At 43.4% G+C, this 17,173-nt stretch overlaps 1 protein-coding gene across 1 annotated transcript; it reads right to left on the bottom strand.

Moving 5' to 3' along the window:
- Positions 1-10,593: 10,593 nt before the first annotated feature.
- On the bottom strand, positions 10,594-16,667 carry sid4 (secreted immunoglobulin domain 4). The gene is made up of 9 exons (XM_029430510.1): positions 16,572-16,667; positions 15,365-15,779; positions 13,154-13,327; positions 12,934-13,068; positions 11,984-12,156; positions 11,715-11,901; positions 11,441-11,620; positions 11,083-11,349; positions 10,594-10,988 (listed from the first exon to the last, which is right to left on the bottom strand). Exons 1-9 carry the CDS (start codon positions 16,665-16,667, stop codon positions 10,984-10,986), a joined length of 1,632 nt encoding a protein of 543 aa, XP_029286370.1. The 3' UTR covers positions 10,594-10,983.
- Between the last annotated feature and the right edge of the window lie 506 nt (positions 16,668-17,173).

Here is a 17,173-nt window from a genome sequence, read left to right as displayed (position 1 = left end):
CCCCCAGACAGCAAGAAAACAGACCGCTGACGGATGCAGAGTGACCTCTAATAAAGTGAAGTCCTCCACAAGACCATTATGACGCGGTTCAGAGAGAACAAGGGGTTTAACTTTCTTGTAATACGTTTTTTTATAACCAGCATCTAATGACAGAGCTCTAAACTAAAACTATCCACACACATTAAAGTATATTTTATAATTTCCTCAAGACAAAGCTTCATAATGACTTCACTAGTACAAAGCATTCAAAGAATAATTGAGGACACTTTGGTTAGAGTGTTTAGTTACTTTTGCTACAATCCCAGGCAATGGCAGGTTTCACACATTTAATTAGTAATTTCATAAGTAATGGGCCAAGAAACGGCTTTTAATTTCTAGTATGCAATTTTGTTGGCTTAAAGAAAACTGCAGGTTTTCTGTATCTCTGTATCTGTAGCTAGCTAGTTGGTTGAAAATGTTGTATGCAGTTGACTTTTTAATGTCTCCAGCTGATTTGCTTTAAACCCCAAATCTTGGGTGAGACTGCCATGATGACCACATACATAAAACATTGAGGCAAAGTCCAAGGCAAAAGTCAATTGATTGTGTGTTCGGTTCTTAGAGCTGCCAAAGCACGGTTGACCTATAATAGCTCACAGTGCCTGAACACGTGCAGGCAAAGACCAAGAAGCTGTTGCTTCACTGCTAACATGTGCTCCTGTGTAGATACAATGCTCACTGGGGTTGCAGGAGTGTGAACTTCCCCAAATCCAATAAAGAGTGGGACAGAGCCAGTGATGACGCTGATAGCAACCAGCGCTGCCTTCCATACAGTCGGCAAATATCATCACACAATAGTGTGCTAGTCGTAAACAGGAAACTTTTTACATAACCTGTAACCCCAAAAAACTAATGGAGTTAGTTAATGAAGTGGTTTTATAACTTATGCGCCCAAGGCACACCACAGGCAAATAGAAATCTCAAGGCACAGCTGTAGCCTATTCATCTCCGCGCAAACTAGCAACACGTGTTATTACTCTTATCACTCTGTAGCGCCATGTGCATGACCTTTAAAAAATATAAATGTAAAATAATGAATTCATAACTTTATATATGCTTTTATACAACAATAATAATGTATGGTTGTCAGAAGGTTTGGGAACAACTGAGTTAATGGTAGTAAGCTAGTTAGCTTAATATGCTAATGATAGGAGCGTATCGAGTTAGAGCAGATAAATGATCCCTTTGCTCCACTTATAACACTTTTGCTCTTGTGTTTTGGTTCTGGAAAGATTACAAAATAAGACACCACTGTCCAAACTCTTTAAATGTGGAGTATTATGCACACTGCTTCCACATGTGGAGAAATCCAAAGCTTGACAGGCCTACCATGCAGTAGGTTAAGGTTACTAAACAGTGATTGAGCCATTGCTGTTCGGCAGAGGGTTTGGCAAACGTTCATTTGAATTTTGTTCTACTTCTAATGCGAGAAGGCAGAAAAACAAAGAAACACAGCAGCTGTAAATAAGAGTTAGGAGAGGGGGATATAAAGTGTGTGTGGGCATATTACTGTAGGTAACTGAGAGTGAGTGGTGAGTGGAGTAAGAACATTACATACTTAATGTAGTTGTTGAAGACTTGTAGTCATACTATTTCCAGATGTGTTTAATCATTGTTACCGTGCAGCAAACAACAACGTCAAACGCATTCATTTAGGTCAAACTCAAAAGTGTGTGGTACACATAATATTTGTAAATAATCAGAATCAGAATCAGAAATCCTTTATTTGTCCCACGATGGGGACTCATTTTACGTTGTTACAGCAAAGAGCAAGAGAGTAAAGTGGCGAGTACACAATTAAATAGAATAAAATACAGTAACAGTAATATGAGTACAGAGTCATTGGAAAACATTTGTAAGAGTGAATATTGATGGGCATGTTGCACACAGTGATGGTGGATAGGAAGCAAGTGGTCAACAACTCTCTTCCATTTCTATTTCAGCACTTTCCACAACAAGCTGGTTGTGAATTCTCAGCTCATTCACACGGAAAGAAAAGCTAGTTATGACCTCTTTTCCTCCCTTCACTCTCTCATTGTCGCTCTATCTTGGTTTTCTTAAGCATCCTCTTGACTCTCTGTCATCATTTCTCATCATATTCGCGCAGACAGCAGAGCAGACATACGGAGACAAATGAGCAGACACATGGAGACAGACAAATCACCCGCACATGTAGGCAGAAAGAGGATGAGAGAATACAAGTTCATGTCCCATCAGCATCTCTGGTAAACAAAAGGCTGAATAAAAGCAGATGCATCTCCCTAATACAGCGTGTGTGTGTGTGTGTGTGTGTGTGTGTGTGTGTGTGTGTGTGTGTGTGTGTGTGTGTGTGTGTGTGTGTGTGTGTGTGTGTACGCTCATGGTTGCAGCCAGTGAGCATTAATCCCACATGCTTAAATGGACGTCTGCCCATTGTGACCATCCGTCATCTAAAAGGAGAAACAGTATGGGAAAAATGTAATCTGTCAGAGGGAGAATGTTATTTATAAGACTAACAAGTTGCAGTGATCATTAGACAGATATGAGAACATGTGGTTAAGCCCTGACTGGGTCACTTGCAAACTGCATGTGTGCATGAGTGTGTGTGTGACGTACTTTGATGAAAATAGCTGAATTAAAACGTTTCCTATACTGATACTTTCAATACAGACTTAATATGTACGCAAGTGGACTAAATGACTTTTCACTGTGCTGATTTAAATGTATCCATCTGTTGGCAACCTGCAACACCACAGACATGTAACACATGTTGTGAAACATGACTAACTTCCTGTGACCGGATTTAACTTTGAAAACACCTGTATGTTTTGGAAGTCCATCTTTATATGTTAGGATTTTAGAAGTACATCATTGTAAGATCTATTGTTACATTTGTGTTTTTGAGTGAATCTTTATCAGGTCACAAGAGGTTACACTGTACTGCTTACAAGTGTTAGATCACGAGATAGAGGGTGAGGTTACAGCCACCTCACAGCTCCGGAGACACACTCTGACACACTGGCCTTAACACATAAAATTCTTCACAGAACACATGTGTTACGAAGTGGAGCAGTGTAGTTTGAAAGAAGTGGGGCATATAGGAGGTGTGTGTGTGTGTGTGTGTGTGTGTGTGTGTGTGTGTGTGTGTGTGTGTGTGTGTGTGTGCGTGCGTGTGTGTGTGTGTGTTTTGAAGAAGTGAAATACCGGTACTAAATTACTGGATCACTCCTATAAAAGTAATACTTCACCCCGAAAACGATCATTTCTACATCACTTAATCGCCCCATGTTACCTTGAATTCTTGACAATTTAGATATATTTAAACAAGGAGTGTGAGGGCATTAGCAAAACCTGTGAAAGTGTTGGTAAAACATACATCACAGCCTCTTTGCTTTACTTACTCACACTGCATCTCTTTCGACATGACTAAACTAAACTATACAAAGCGACATGAGAATCGCAAAGGATGAGCATTTCTAGATAAAACAAAGCAGCTTTGTTTTTAGCTTGATGACTGCATGTTTCTTGTTTTATCAGGTTTTAAGGTTGGAGCGTGACTTGAGCATTGCCACACACAAAGCTGAAGGGAAGTCACGCTGCATTCACAGGGGAATAGTAATATGTATGACCCACAGCTACTAATCCAAAAACACATACACTAGATAGCTGGATGGCTTTGCAGTGTACTAATTAGGCCGAAACGACATTGATGTGTGTGAGCGATAGAGAGATATCCAGCAGAGGTGTTTGTTTATATAGCGTCAGAGAAGCAGGGAAAGTCCAGCAGATTTCATAAAAAAACACATAAACAAATACATTTTTGAGCTAAATTAATGTCATAGTTTCATTCATAATTGCTGATTAAGTTCCATGTTGAAGCTGTGCTCTGTAACAGCCTGTCTTTTGTTTCCTCAGTGAAACCTGGCAGATTCAAAAGTTTGAAAGATTCACAAATGTGTATTCTTTACCATCAAAGAGAACAATATTTAAAAGCATTGTTTTTGAAAGACCCAGCCTTGGGTCGGGGGAAAGTTTGAATGGATCTCCAACGGGTCGTCAATACATGAAGTAGTAGTCAGTCGTTGTCAACTACAGACAATTACCCAGTAAAATATGATTCTTGCAACACCCCAGCTGCCCACAAATGTAGTTTTACTTTGAAGTCATGGCATACTGCATTTAAAAGTTGCTTCATGTTGCATATTATCGTAGACAGTTTCTATATAAAGTTACAAATGTGGAATAAAACTTATAATACTGAGAGATGACTAAATGTCAGTGCCAAAAGCTGCTGGCACTCACTCCCAAACAGGGTTTTTCCATATGGAAACAGAGGAGAGTAAATGGATCCTAATCACACAGTTGCAGTTGCAGTTGCTGTTTACGTCCCGAGACTCAGTCGGGCACAGAGACCGACAAATCACAAGCTTTGGAAAAGAGCTTTACACTGGTTTTCACCAAATCTGGCATCATGTTAGTTTATTTCCACTGATGCAGGAAACTGCAGAAGACTGAAGAGACTATTTTTCTCTGTTGCCATTTATTCAATTGCCACATCCTCTTTCCTCACCCTCTCACATCCTTTTCAAACACTTTTTTTCAGCTTTTTGGTCATCACTTCTCGTTGCTCTTGTATGTTCAACTCAACTTCATATTCATCAACTCCTAACTTAGTTATAGAACGTTGTGAAGCAAAAATACCTCATGAAAGTAGAGTAGGGACGAGTGTAACCAGAAGAAGTAGATCACAGCGTCGGGGTAGCAGATTGTGCGGGTTATTGGTCATAGAGGAAAAGTACAGAGTTTATTCAGCATCACTTGTTTTTCTTTTTCTAGTGTAATTACTGTAGATGGTCAGTTCTAAGAATGTTTTCATATGTCATTTTTATTAATGGTTGCTCACTGAAAAAACATTTGTTTAATCATGCATATCCCCATAATAGCAAGGACAATAATTGTAAAGAAAATAATGAATTTTATTTTTATTTCATTGTTGTTTTATCGACATAAAACTTGAGTAAGAATAAACAAAACAATGAATATCCAGCTTACTGTCAATGGAGGTGCATGGTGCTGGTTGTTAGTCTGAAAAGCATTCGAGGCGCTTCATTAAAAGTATTCTGGACAGCCGTTGTTTTTGTTTTTTTATCCTTCCTTGCAAACTTGCCCTATCCTTGAAGAGCGCCTGATTTCTTTTACTTTCTACTTTTACAACATGAGGATCAGGTTATTTTATTTGTATCCATAGGAAGATTTGGTTTTCAGTAAAAAAAAGACAAGGTATCCATCATGACACACATTCTTCAAACAACACAGACAATAGACAAACGTGATGAAAGTACTCCATAAAACCATTAGAGTAAATATGAATAAATGAAAAGGCTTTGCTTCTATAGTATCTGTGTAATGTTGCTACATTTATGTACCTAGAGCAGCACTTCCTGTTTTACTTCTTCATATACAGAATAGGTTGTTGCATTTAACAAGTAGAAGAATTAAAACATGTGATGTACTGTACATGTTGTACCAAACTCGCTTTCGATCAGTCTGCTTTTATATTGCGTATTTTTAACCAGAAGTGATGCTTCAACTTTTTCTTAACCTCAAGTGGTTTCCTTCTGACGCTACACACACTACATGCGGTAAGGAGGCAAGGTCTACTAACACATGCAGTCGTGATTAAGCTTCTGAAAGATCAACCTGTCATGGATTCATGACACTTAGAAGTGACAGCTTGTGTAATGCAGAAAGAAAAGCGGGGTAGTGAAAGTTTCAAGTGAAGAGGAAAAGATTGAGATCAAAGGATGTACCCGACACTGGTTCGTATTTGTGCTGCTCGGCAACATGTAGCAGCGTCTTTTCAGCCGGATGGAGCTGGCTGTAGTTTTAATGTCAACCACCGCTAGATGCTACCGACAACAGGGCTGTTATTATGTGTTATCCCCACCTACAGCCACCCTACTATTAAATCTGTTAAATATCATCAGAAAAAAATGGTTTGAGGAGAGTCTAAAAGCATTTACAAAACACATCACACTAAGTCGAACATCTGTGTTTTATTGTGTGGTGTCTGCTGAAGTCAATCTGTGGCAGAGTAAGTGACCCTACTTGTCAGTCTGAATCCCAGAAGACTTTATTCTGAATGTGTTCTGAAAGGTTTTCAATATATACTGTATATGAGAAGTGGACGTAGTCATTGTGACGTGACATCACCCATTGGTTAGTGGACTACGGCTTGAAGCCTCGAGTTTGGCATTTTGGCCGTCACCATCTTGGTTTTTATGCCTCCGCATTATGTTTTCTGTCCGTCCGTCCCATTCTCGTGAATGCAATATCTCAGGCACTCCTTGAGGGAATTTCTTAAAATTCTCCACTTGGACTCAAGGATTAACTAATTATATTTTGGTGGTCAACGGTCAAGGTCACTGTGACCTCACAAAACACGTATTTGGCCATAACTGAAGAATTCATATGCCAAGTGACCATATTTGGACGAGAGGCGGAAGCGGATGGGAAAGAGCGAGGGTACCTGTGGGGCAAGGTACCGTTAGCACAGAAAATGCTACGTTACCAGCTAATGCTAGTACTAGCTAGCTAGCTTGATTGGCAAGGTGCATTGGTAATTTACAAAAACTGTGATATTAATTGGAATCCTAATTTTGACTCGCTAAAAACATACCTAAAACAAAATATACTCACTGGAAAAATTGCGTCTTTTAGTAAAACAAAACGCTTGAACAAACCCGGAGTAGCAAATTTATCAATCACAAATCATAGTTTACTAAATGAACACCATGCTTTATTGGAGAAGACTTGATACTAGCGATTGAGACTATAAACTCATTAGGAAAATGTTTACAGAGACAATAAATCAAGTGAGAATATACAATCGGATTTATTTTTGCAACCAGTGGCCATTAGAAAGAATGCAGGTTTAAGGCACTTCTGCATTGGCTTCACTTTTAAGAACAAAGGTTACCGCTTGGTTTTCAAGGTTTTTGTCAGAAAAAGGTTGCTCCTGTGATTTCACAAACCCCTGTTAAATGCTTTAACAGCCCCGTTTGCCATTTGCTTCCCTGTTAAAACTATAAAAACACGACTCAGGCAGAGGCCAGTAGCTCTTGCCAGCACTGCGTCAAGCCAGGTTTCATCTCTCAGATGAAAAGAATGTGAAAATATGCACCTTTTACAGCGGAGAACAGAAACCGCAGACGCAGCGAAGTGTAAAGGCTTGCAGTTTTCTCTCAATCTCGGATGCAAATCATCACACTTATACTTGTATCAGCCTTCATCAGGGTCACAGCATCTTTACTAGTAAACCTATTTATAAAACAATTGAAAATACACAAACTATGTGTACTAAATGTATATGTGACTCTGCTAAATGCTCCACTATGTTCACCAGCTAGTTACTAACTTTGTCTTCTGTTTGGTGCTTTTTTATATATACAACAGCTGCATACTACGGTGAACGTGAACCAAAACAGCATCAGAATCAGAAATCCTTTATTAGTAGCTGTGGGCCATAAAAACCAACACACTCTGACGGGATATGCAATCGGGTGATAATCATTTGTGGGTTGGTCACTGTGAGTAACTCTTTTCACTCTACACACAGTCAGTTAATATAAAAATATTGATTTGTGCTTCTTTAAAGAATTGTAAAGGCATGAAGAGTTAAACTAGGTTGAGATCCACTACATTATTGCTAGATTACTGTGTAATATGTCAAGGCTTTTAGACAACTTCATATATTATTCATCCAGATCATAAAAATAATACTATGCTGCATATATTTCGTCCCCCAGTGACCCGTGGGGCATAGCACTTCCTGTCAGTAGTTAAACTGTATTTTCAGGAGGCATCACTGACTCTTCATCTTCCTGTGCATGACAACATTTCAGCAGATTGATATGAAACTATTTGTTAAGATCAGCTTCCTGTTAGAAACAGGAACATTTCATTGGCACAAGTCAAGATCAGACATTAGGCGGAGTGTGATATTGTGCACTCTGGCAGTCAACTTGGCTCTGTAGCCACCACAATACAGGAACTCTGCTCCCTAACACAGCTTCAGCTTGCCTTCCTCTGTCCTGAAGAAACAGTTGTTTCTACATACCGCTGCCCCGCCACAGCCTATGCGAGTCTACCAGGTGGAAACCATAGCAACAGACTTGACAAGCGCCCCCCTTCCACCGATCACTTCCTGAGGAAGCTCTCTCCGCATTTGTTCCTTCCTGAATGATCGGGTTTTCCCACATTATTACTGCAGGGGCATCAGACTGGTCTTTATTCAATAAAACCGCAACAGATTTTAGTTACTATTGGAATATATGGCGTAGAGCAAAATGAGTATTTGGGACTATTGTACTCTCCTCGTGTGCTACAAGACTGATTGATTTTTCTTTCCTCGCCTCTTAAGGCTAACGTAAGCAGTGTGTGTTTCAGAGTAAATGTAACACTGTTGTGTACATTACTGTAATATAAACCAGTGCAATGCTTCTGAAATTGTGACAAACAGGTCTGTTTGCGTGTGCACATCCTTTTTCTCGAATGTCATCTGGACTTCTATGAACTTCACTGTTTATATCAGACTCCATTAGAGACCATATGTCCATGTCTATTTAATATGTATACAAAGGAATACAGAGAGAGAGAGGGGGGAGCAGATCTAATGAATTAGTTTCCTCTCTGTCTCTGATACATGTTCCCCTCTTTTCAAGCCCAATAGCTCTTTATCATTCTAAATTTAAAATGTATGTAGATTTCCCTCCTCTAATATCCTCTGTAGTGCATTTATTTTGTCCCCTTCATCTTCCCTCCCTCCCCCAGTCTGTCTGTGAAGTGAGGGGGTGTAGTGAGGTGACAGAGGGCAGATGTTTCCTCCCTAGCTTTGAAGATGCTTGTAAAGATGGAGAGGAGGAATATAGTGTAAAGGGTAAAGCCTGTTTCTCCGTCGAGGTTGGGCGTTGCATGAGGGAGGCCACAATCACAAACAGCAGATACAGGCTCCATCCTGGCAGCAGATTTGGAAATGATAGCTCTCTTTCCAGCCTTCGCTGAAAGCCACAAACCCTAAACGTCGAGCTAACAGCTCATTTAGTCAAGGCTGCTTTTAATTGACTCTGTCAACACGGCCATAAGTGCGTCATTTTGTCTGATCAAACTGAACTTTGCCTGTTCCAGAGGAGTTTACAGTCCATATTTACACAGAGAGCTGCAATGATCAGCCAAGTGTTTTTGCTTTTTTTAAACTGAGGCATTACATGTAGTCATTTGGAAAACAATAGCTTGACTGTGCACTGCATCTGTCCCTGCAGTTGTTAAGGGTGTGGAGACTCAAATTGCTCTTGGTCTGAAGGCAATGTGTGTGTGTCTTTTAAAGCTACATATTGCCACCATGTGGTTAAAGAAATTACTTTTTGAAGCAATGCTCAGATTAGCTACCCGTTGTATAATCTATCAAACATAAAGGCATGGTAAAATGACAACACGTTTTACATAATGGTCACTAAGAAAATGAGTGGACTGGGGAGGCAGGCTGCTGGACGCCCTTCCCCTCTAATGTTTGCACAATAATATATAAGGGGCACACTGGTACAAAATACTTTAAATATCTTAATAGCTACCCATGCGCACATTCACTGATCACTCATAAAAAAATAATAAATAATTAAATAAATAATAAATAAATAATAAATAAATAAAAAGATCCAAGTATATTCTGCGTTTTCTCAGAACTGACATAATTGTGCGTCCTGGTAGCCTGAAGGTTAAGGGGGAACTCCACATCAAAGTCTCTTTACAGGCCTTGGGGAGTACTACTGCATATGTGACAACAGTTGTATAAATCCTTTTAGTTGCTCCAGGGGGAGCTGTGTGAAGTCAGCGTCGGCTGGGACTTAAAACTACAAGTCTGAAAATGAAAAGAATCTGGGGGTGTGCAGCTAGAGAGAAGGGAGCTTACGAGACCTCTGCAGCCTGCACTTCATCTCTGCCTGAGGCTTGCAGCTCCAGGCTACATTCACTATTACTCGCATAACACACCCTAAATCCCCCACAACAGGTTTTGTTGAGCAAGGGCCTGGTTTGACAAAGAAGAAAACTTAGTCGAATGAAAAAAGACAATATCTCTGCTTCTGCTGCATCGATTTTGATCCTTTTTTAAAAACTGATTATAATGGGAAACATATTCCCTGAGATACTGATGTCTTCAGCACACAATACAACAAAGCTTTATGAACCATGGTACACAAAACAGCTGTATTTCTAGGATAATTGTGTCTATTTGTGTGATATAATAAAAATCTGGCATGAGAAAAAAAGAAAGAAGAACTATCCTTTTTTTAGCCAAAATTAAACTGTTCCACTCTTCTGACCCACCGTCCCTCCTGGTACTTTTCGTGAGGTCTCTGATTCGTATACACTTCAGACAACAATGTTGTAAAACATTTCCATGAAAACCTAATTTTTCATTGAAATTAATGAAACTTCTTGTAACTTGGTCTTTATTGTTTTGTTTTATATATTTAATGACATAATAAGGGCTTTAATATTAGATCAGGTTTTTCATTGTTTTGTGTCCTCCTTTCCCTTTTGGACAGCGTTGACTTGTCAGATGACATGAAGGAAGGCAGACAGGGTGCAGAGGCATTCCAGCAGAAGAAACTCCCACACACATACTGGAGGACGTCAGAGAAAAGCTTTCGCAAAGGAAGTATGAGACAGGCGCAACAATGGCTTTCTGGTTTTCTATAAAAGTACAAACTTAACCCCATATGCACAATAAAACCAAAAGTTTAAGCAGCATTGATATCTTTCATGTGAAAATATATGAATCTATTAAATATAATTTTCTCTGTTTTCTCAGTATTGGCTGTTTGACCATCTTGATGTCAACAATCACGGTTTGAAGAAGTTGTAATAGTTGCATTGTTTGTCAATCAGACATGTGACCACAATGGATTAAGCTGTAAAAAAAAGAAAAAGATAAAGAAACAAGAACAAAACAGGACAAAGTCAGATCTCTTATTTTGAATGGTCTCAACCCAAACAATAGCTCACCTTTTATGATGACTTTGACCAGCGCCTCACTGGAGCCGATGTGGTTGGTGGCCACACATTTGTACGTTCCGCTGTCGCTCAGTTTAACGTGAGCTATGAGCAGCTTCCCATCCTTTGTGGACTCTGCTCCTGGAGGCAGGCCCGCCCTGCTGCCCCGGCTCCACTCGAACTGAATGGGATGAGAGCCGTGGGCGAGGCACTGCACGCTCAGGGCATCTCCGGGCTGCAGCCTCACCTGGTCGGGCAGGCTGGTGGCGTACGGAGGACCTGCATGAAGGAGAAGACAAGTACTGTTATCATGAGCACTGACAGTCTGGATCTGTAGTATCTGTGTTCATCAGCTACGCTGTCCACTCACTCTCCACCTCCATCTGCGTGTACGCCTCACTGTAGCCATGCATGTTGGTTGCATTACAGATGTATTGTCCTGAATCTTGGCGCCCCACGCTGGTCAGCGTCAATATTCCACCAGCCATTGTGTGTTTCCATGGCAACGGAGCTCGCAGCTTAGACCAGGTGATGACAGGAAGAGGGGAACCTGGAAGGAGGAAGAGGAAGAGAGGATGAAGTGAAAAATGAGAAGTGAGAGCAGCACTAAGGGATAGTGACACACAAGCATATAAACATCTTACCACTGGCCTGACACGCCATTGTGATTGTGTGTCCCTCCACCACTGTCATTTCTGTAGCGCCCACTGAAGCCACTGGCGCTCCCAGCTGCCCCTTAACAATGACCTCAACTTTGACCTCCGCCATCCCCTCACTGTTTTTAGCCTGGCAAATATAAACTCCTGAGTCCTCTGGATGCACTGCAGGCCACTGAGAAAATAGGTTATTATGGTCTATTTGTCATCTTAAATTGCAGAAGTAAATGAAAGTATTAATTGTGTTCATATTTCACCTGTATAGTGTTGACATCATTTGTCTCCTTGGTAACCAGCTGCAGGGTGGATCCTTGGCGTTTCCAGGTCAGTATGGGGCGGGGCCTCCCTGTGGCACGACACTCTACTGACACAGGTTCACCCAACCTGACCCGCAGGGGCTCGGCTGGTGTCAGCCGGACTTGAGGAGCATCTGACAGAGAGAGACATGACTGACGCATTAAACCTGCTGATTTTGTGAACACAATGCTGACATCATCACCTTTTAAGATGGTATGTTGTTTATGTACACATGCAGCAGTTAGGGACTCTTGGTATTGTCCACCTGGGGAACGTAAGTCCAATATTCACTCTCTTTATGCTTTGTCTTTGGTCTCTATGAACTCTTGAAGCTAAATGCTCCACTATGTTTGCCAGCTATAGTCGCTAACTTTGTCTCTATGCTGTTTGGTGCTGAGCAGAAAGTGTACAGCTTTTTCTCTAAAAAGATACATGGATGAATTACTGAACGAGCCTACCGAACACAGGCCCAGGGGCCCAAACAGGGGCCCCCATGGCCTTCACCTGCAAAATGTCACTTGAAGAGGAACGTACTGACCAGGAAGAGATGCCAAAAAGGGGCAAAACAACAATAAAGAACCACAAAACGATTTTAAAAGTACTACAAAGAGGCACAAAACAACTGCAACAAGACACAGAATTACCACAAAGAGACAGAGAAGGACCAAGAAAGACACAAAATGACTAGACACAAATTCTACAAACAGATACAAAACAACAACAACAAAAAAGGAAAAATCTGTAACATCAATTTCTATGTAGGCAAGCTGGTGGGGCCTTCTGTGTGTCTGTGCTCTTAGTCTCATAACCCGCAAAACAGCTGCCTGTTGCGACTGGAAAGGCCGCTGTGAGATTGGTGGGAGTGAACAGTAAAGTTGCAGGCTTAACTAAACCGTGAACAATAGCTCACGTTTGACGTTGAGCACGGCCGAGGCCGTGCTGCGGCCTGCAGGGTTGGCTGCCAAGCAACGGTACTGGCCCTGGTTTTCGGGTCGGGCGTTCGCAACTGTCAACACAGAGCCATCAGGACCTGTCTTAGCATTGTCTAGAAGGAGAAAGTAGAATTCAGTGAAACCGCACAGATGGTGATATTGGTGTGATCAGTGCGTATACATGTTATTACTCCTGACCTGGTAATGCTTTGTTATTGGCTCTCTTCCACTGCAGTTGGATTGGCGGTGCACCGCTACCCACCTGGCATCTAAAGCTGACAGTCTCCCCTTGGCGCACAGTAGCAGCCCGGGGCTCCACTGAGACGACAGGAGCCTGACTAGACACTGCACAGAAAGAGATAACGGGTGATACCACACACACACACACACACACACACACACACACACACACACACACACACACACACACACACACACACGCACACACAAGCATGCACAATGCAACTCTGTGAACCTTTAGATGGCTATGTCTGGGTAAAATACAGTGTAAACACAAACCATCCCAAAGCAAACATGCTGAGTAAATACGCAGTTTGAACAGAAGTGCTTTTGATGACATATAAAAAAAAGAAAAAATCCACAGAAACTAAATACATTTGTTGTGGAATATTAAGATATTTTCACTTGATAAAAACTTTTATCTTACTTTATTAAAGGGTTGGTTTACCCAAATTACAAAGAAATGGTAGCCATGCAGATTGTTTTGGTTTGATTTCCCCAGATGTTGACGTTTCCACCTTGTTTGTGGTGGTGCTCAAATCATGGAAAAAATCATCAGCAAAGTGTGTTTCCAGAAATGTCCTCATTACTCTGGATAATCAACAAAACATGTTTCCATCGGGACTACTTTCTTAAGTAGAAAGTGGCTCCAATGAAAACAGTTGACAGTGAGGTCTGTGGATTATCCGCAGTTATCAGGACATTGCTTTGAAAAGGACAATACTGTTGATGTTTATACTTTTCTTTTAGAACCGTGTGAGCAACAGTTTGTGACCCTTTAAAAGTTCAGAAATAATATACATCTCTACAAACCTCATGCACATTTTTTAAAGAAATAAATGAAAAGCCGTTACTCTCAAAGTGAATCAGATTCATTACCTGAACATAACAGAGAGCACAGGATCAGAACCCCGGGTGAGAAATCCATGATGAGCAGTCCCACTTTCTCCCCTGTGAACAATCTCTCTCTCCCCTCGTCTGTCGCTTTTTCATACAACCACTTTCAACCTTTAACCCCTAACTTGCCATTTACCCCTTCTCCTATTCAAACATTGTCCAACATGTGCTTGTCAAGTATGCAGCGTTTCACTGCCATAATGTTTTTTTTGTAATTTAATTTCATGAATTGTGCGATTCCAACACAAGTTGTAGGAAATATAGTGGTGAAAAGTACCAAAGCTTGACTTTGTGACTTTGCAATACTTTTGAAGTGTGTCAAGCTGCAGTACATGGAGACATTGATTTCATTGATTTCAGTCTGCAGAGTGTTATCCTGCTTTGTAAGAATACTCCATGTGTCTGTATTGTATTGACCAGTGAGCCAACAGTGATAAGTGGCTGATAAAACACATTTCTAAGGAGTCCTAAAGTACAACTGTCTTGGTTTTCTGTCACTGAATTTGGGATGTTAGTGAGTAACTGAAAGTAAAGTCGGAGAATATTCAGAAATATTGCTTTAAAGAAATCAAAATATGTAGAGGACTCGTTTTAAAACACCAAAGAAACATCAGAAGTCACTGAAAAGAGCGTTATCACTGTAATGTCTCATCATAGTTTGTATCAGTACATTATATTAAAGTATATTATATTAAGTGTTTGTAAGAATTGAATTATGTTTGCAGAATAACAAAATGCAATAGAAAAGTCTGCCTTAATTGGTTGGACGAGTAATAAAATCGTATAATGTAATGGGGTGTAGTGTCGTTTTAACTAATTAAATAATATGCCGCTACAGCTATTATGTAATTATTCTGTCACGGTTCAGTGAAGGTGAGGACCAAAATGCAGTACAATGGATAATGATTTTAACCAAAAAGAGAGCTTTATTAACAAAAGCTAATAAACATACAGAAATACAAAGTAACAAAACCAATCAGGGGACGAGCAGGACACGAACAGGCTGAGCAGGACACGAACAGGTAGATACGGGCAGACATGGGCAGGTAACAAACACGTAACATGAATCACAATCCAACAAAGAACACTGAGACAGACAGGGATATATACACAGACACTAAATGAGGAAACGAGACACACTTGGGGAGAAAGGCAGAAAACACAAGGGCAGGAAGTAATACCAGACATGACACAAGGGGAAGGGAACATTTCAAAATAAAACAGGAAACAGAAACCAAGATCATGACGTCCCAGACGTCCCAAAAATCCAACAGGGTGGGTGGAGGCGCGCCGGAGGAGGGTCTAAGGGCCGCAGGAGGCGGGGCAGGAGACCGCTCTGGAGGACGGCGAGGTGGTCGGAGAGCCTGGGCTGGATGCAGCTGGGGCCAATCAGGAGGCCGGTGGGGAGGCCGGGCAGGATGCGGGCAGGATGCGGGCAGAGCCGCTCAGGAAGCCGGAGCGGAGGCCGGGGCGGAGGCTGGCGCGGAGGCCGGTGCGGAGGCCGGCAGGATGCGGGCGGATAGGCCGGGCGGATAGGCCGGCCTGAAGGCCGACGGAGTAGTCGCTCGGGAGGCCAGGCTGAAAGGCCGACGGAGTCACTGGGGTCTCGACAGTCGGAGGGGAACATGGGGATCTCGAGCGTCAACGGGGACACGGGGGTCTCGGGAGTCAAGGGGAACACGTGGGTCTCGGGAGTCAAGGGGAGCGAAGGGGTATCAGGAAGAGATGGGAGCACAGGGGTCTCGGGAAGAGATGGGAGCACAGGGGTCTCGGGAAGAGATGGGAGCACAGGGGCTGGGGTATCGAGGGACAGAGGGAGCACAGGGGCTGGGGTCTCGAGGGACAGAGGGAGCCCAGGGTCTGGGGTATCGAGGGACAGAGGGAGCACAGGGGCTGGGGTATCGAGGGACAGAGGGAGCACAAGGGCTGGGGTCTCGAGGGACAGAGGGAGCACAGGGTCTGGTGTCTCGAGGGACAGAGGGAGCACAGGGACTGGGGTATCGAGGGACAGAGGGAGCCCAGGGACTGGGGTATCGAGGGACAGAGGGAGCAAGAGGGACTGGGGTATCGAGGGACAGCTGGGGAACAGCTGGGGCGGATGTCAGCAGAGATCCGGCAGCGGGAACTAGAGTCTGTGGAGGTCCGGCAGGGGGGTCTGCGGAGGTCCGGCAGCGGGAACTGGAATCTGCGGAGGTCCGGCAGCGGGAACTGGAGTCTGCGGAGGTCCGGCAGAGGGAACTGGAGTCTGAGGAGGTCCGGCAGCGGGAACTGGAGTCTGAAGAGGTCCGGCAGCGGGAACTGGAGTCTGCGGAGGTCCGGCAGCGGGAACTGGAGTCTGCGGAGGTCCGGCAGCGGGAACTGGAGTCTGCGGCGGTCCGGCAGCGGGAACTGGAGTCTGCGGAGGTCCGGCAGCGGGAACTGGAGTCTGCGGAGGTCCGGCAGCGGGAACTGGAGTCTGCGGAGGTCCGGCAGCTGTAACTGGAGTCTGCGGAAACTGGAGTCTGTGGAGGTCCGGCAGCGGGAACTGGGTTCTTTCGAGGCCCGACAGCGGGAACTGGTTTCTGAGAACCGACATTATGGCGGTCTGAACGGCCAGATCTCCTCCTCAGAAGCCTGGAAGCCCTCTGGACACTCAGAGACCCCCCGAAGGCCAGACGAGTACCCAGAAATGGGTCAGGGGCTGGAGCAGGAGGATCCGCAGCAGAAACGGGGGGCTGTCGTGGCCCGGCAGCAGGAACAGGGGGCTGTCGCGGCCCGGCAGCAGAAACAGGGGATGGTCACGGCCCAACAGCAGGAACAGGGACTAGGGCCTCGAGGGGCAGCTGGGGAACAGCTGGAGACGGCCGGGGGTCTGCAGAGGCGGCAGGGAGAGGGCTGGGGTCTGCAGAGGCGGCAGGGGGATGGCCGGGGTCTGCAGAGGCGGTAGGTAGATGGCCGGGGTCTGCAGAGGCGGAAAGTAGACGGTCGGGGAAATGCAGAGGCGGCAGGGAGACGGCGGTCTGCCGAGCTGATGGAAAGGCAGACCGATCGGCAAGGTACCTCAGGCAGAAGACTCCTCAACCAGGGCTTCTTTGCTACCTC

Source organism: Cottoperca gobio, chromosome 1 (genome assembly GCF_900634415.1).
Source record: "Cottoperca gobio chromosome 1, fCotGob3.1, whole genome shotgun sequence".
In the NCBI taxonomy this organism is placed as follows: domain Eukaryota; kingdom Metazoa; phylum Chordata; class Actinopteri; order Perciformes; family Bovichtidae; genus Cottoperca; species Cottoperca gobio.
Note: the sequence above shows the minus strand (reverse complement) of the source record. Positions and strands in the feature narration are given on the sequence as shown.

What these genes read in the sequence shown, in the direction of transcription:
- sid4 (XM_029430510.1), bottom strand. Translation starts at nt 16,667, where the DNA reads ATGTCGGTTCTCAGAAACCAGTTCCCGCTGTCGGGCCTCGAAAGAACC. An exon ending in CAATAACAAAGCATTACCAG is followed by an intron (nt 13,069 to 13,153) that starts GTCAGGAGTAAT and finishes TTCTCCTTCTAG; the next exon opens with ACAATGCTAAGACAGGTCCT. An exon ending in ATGATGTCAACACTATACAG is followed by an intron (nt 11,902 to 11,983) that starts GTGAAATATGAA and finishes CTATTTTCTCAG; the next exon opens with TGGCCTGCAGTGCATCCAGA.